General features: G+C 36.6%; 1 protein-coding gene across 1 annotated transcript in view; it reads left to right on the plus strand.

Moving 5' to 3' along the window:
- GLCCI1 (glucocorticoid induced 1) overlaps positions 1–3,134 on the plus strand; it is a 113,385-nt gene that overhangs the window by 55,526 nt on the left and 54,725 nt on the right. The window contains exon 3 of the mRNA XM_012647846.1: positions 8–94. Within this exon, the coding sequence (XP_012503300.1) occupies positions 8–94 (87 nt within the window). The remainder of the gene's footprint in view (positions 1–7; positions 95–3,134) is intronic.

Below are 3,134 nucleotides of genomic sequence, written 5' to 3' on the forward strand. Positions count from 1 at the left end.
TATTAAGACACCTAGCTGTTGGGCAGAAGAGGGAGCAGAAAAGAAGTCACATCAGCGTTCTGCGTCATGGGGGAGTGCTGATCAACTAAAAGAGGTAAGTCATTTCTGTTTTCAGTCTATAACCTGTTTGGTCCTAGCAAATTACCTTACTATTCTCTGAGTATAATGGTACTTTTTAAATTTGTCTTAACCTTACCTCTTTCATAGTTTAAGGGTTGTGTTCTACGTTTTGGTGAAGGAGTCTGAGTTTCCCTTATTTGTGTCCTTTGTGTCTTATAATATTTTTTGTGCACCCAATCAGCTTTAGCCTTTCTAGAATGGTGTCTGATTTTATGTAATAATCTCTATGTTTTGTTCATTTTGGTTATCTTTCCTTCCCCCTACAGCTTGTTTGTTTTTATTAATAATTTATAGCAATCAGAGCTAAACATCATAGCTTTGTATGATACAATGGTAGGATAGTGTTTTTTGTTTCTGATAGCTTTTTTTTTTTTTTTATATCTAGCATATTGTTGCCCTTTGGGAGCCAGTAGTACAGTAGACCCCATGTCTTTTAGAAATAGTTTCCATGATCCATTACCTTACTTATTATGAATAACTTGAAGTATGGTATATTTTATGTATATTTTGGATTATTTTTACTGATAGTTTTATTTTTTATCCATCTAAATTCTAATCTATTTGTTTTTAGAAAATTACAGAAACTTAAGAGTTGAAAGGTCATTCAGTCCACCTTCTATATAAATGCACCTTAAAAGGTGGTCATCTAATCTGTTACGATCATCCTTAATGAAGGGAACTCATTACTTTACAGGAGAACAAGTTCGATGGCTTTAGCTTAAGTTGTTAAATACGTTCTTTTATATATTGAACTCAGAATTATATGACTTAGTTCTGACCCTTCCTTCCGGATCAATATCGAGTAAATCTACTTTAAGTATTTGAAAGACTAAGAGTAAGTCACGTTCTTCTCCAGTGTAACATCGACATTTCTCTCAAAATTTTTTCATATACCATAGTTTCATATACCAGACATCTTAGTATCATTTTCGTATAGTATGGATTATCAGTATACCTCATATACTGTGGTGTCTGGACTAAATAAATATAGTTTATTAGCATGATTTTGCCCATGATTATATTACATGTTTAGCACCTTCTTTAGGTTAGGAATATAGAGAACTCCTCAGCTCTTTCTGTGTACCCTACATATACACACAAAATCAGTTTTTCCCAACAGCAAGAAAAAAGGGAGCTGAGTCTAATGTATCTAGTTTAAAATAGCTATATATCTCTGCATAGAATATGAATAACAAAAAGTAAATTTGCACTTTAATCTCAGAGTTAAATACAGACTCATAGTTATTACCAAGATTTAGTATAGTTAGACTATAACTGGACTACAATACATGATACACACTATTAAAAATAATTGACTGGCCAGGCACGGTGGCTCATGCCTGTAATCCTAACACTTTGGGAGGTGGAGGCAGGAGGATCCCTTGAGGCCAGGAGTTCAAGACCAGCCTGGGCAACGTAGTGAGACCCTGTTTCTACAAAAAATAAAAAATTAGCTGGGCATGGTGGAGTGTACCTGTAGTCCTAGTTACTTGTGAGGATGAGGCAAAAGAATCATCTGAGCCTAGGACTTTGAGATTGCAGTCAGCTATGATTGTGCCACTGAACTCCAGCCTGGGAGACAGAGCAAAACTCTGTCTCTAAAAATAAGAAATCCTCTCCCACCCCCACAAAAAAGGAATGACTGACATGACTGAGTGAGATTTTATAGCTCTTTCCAAAAAGCAACCATAAAGCTGGACAAAACTGTCAAAACAACTGTTTCAGTGCTCTGGAAATTAACCAAATGATTTGAGAAGCTTTATTCATGAAAACTAATGAACTTTAGATAAGAATAGCACAAGTTTGTGGTCTAATGCTACTCCTTTTTCCCTCTTTCTTGTTCCCAACTCTGTCGTGTGGTGTTTTAGTCAGAATGGGGCAGATCTTGAAAACCAGCAGCTTGCTGGAGAGAGATCACTTGATATGGAACATTATATGTTAAAATTAGTGATCTTGTTGGCAAATGAACAGAGATAGCCAATGGCTGTACTACTCTGAGGTTGTAGTCCAATTTGGGGCAATCAACAGACTCCTGTACTAGTGAGATTTAATAGGAGTTTTGGGAGGTAAGACAGTCATGGGGGCTTGGTAAGTTCCCCACATTTCCCAGGTTGACTGGAGGTTGTGGACATGCACAGCAGAGAACAAAGTGGGCTCAAGCCACTTATACATCCCTGGCCAGTGGAGCCTACGAACAGGAGATTCAAAAGAGCTAGTGGAAATAAAACCTGGAGGAGACTTAGAGAAGACCTGAACTTCGAATGTGCCCCTCTGTTCACACACACATTCTATCAGTAGGGAGTGGAAGCTTTACTGCCTTGAGATGTCTGAAGAAAATCTCGGTCAGTCTTTGGCAGAACACTGGAGATCAACTTAAAAAGGTTTTAAAAAGCTAGGCAAAAAATAATGGAATAGAAACATCGGTCGTCACACATTGTGGAAGAAATAGACTTTTAGGCTATCAAGAAACAACAAACAGATAAGAAAAGAACAACCACAGGGGGGGAAATCAGAATCTGGAGTTGCCACAGTATATTATGTAAAATGTGAAGCATTCAAAAAAATTTAGAGATAATGTAAGAAACAAAAATATATGGCATATTCTCAGGGGAAAAAAAGCTGTCAATAGAAGCTAAATCTGAGTATCTTTATGATGTTGTATTTAGCAGACAAAGACATCAAAGTAGCTATAATAAATATTAAATGTATTCAAAGGACTAAAGGAAACCATATTTAAAGGATTAAAGGGAAATAGGACTACAGGGCCTCAGTGAATAAAGAATTTCCACAAAGAGATAGTTATTCTAAAAAAGAAGCAAACAAAATTCTAGAGTTAAAAAAAGACAGTAGGTTGCCCACTATCTCCACTTCTATTCAACATAGTGCTGGAAGTCCTGGCCACAGCAATCAGGCAAGAGAGTGGGATTAAAGGCATACGAATGGGAACAGAAGAGATCAAACTCTCACTGTTTGCTGATGACATGATATTATATCTAGAAAACCCCATGGATTCA

Source organism: Propithecus coquereli, unplaced genomic scaffold (assembly GCF_000956105.1).
Source record: "Propithecus coquereli isolate 6110/MARCELLA unplaced genomic scaffold, Pcoq_1.0 Scaffold108, whole genome shotgun sequence".
NCBI lineage: Eukaryota > Metazoa > Chordata > Mammalia > Primates > Indriidae > Propithecus > Propithecus coquereli.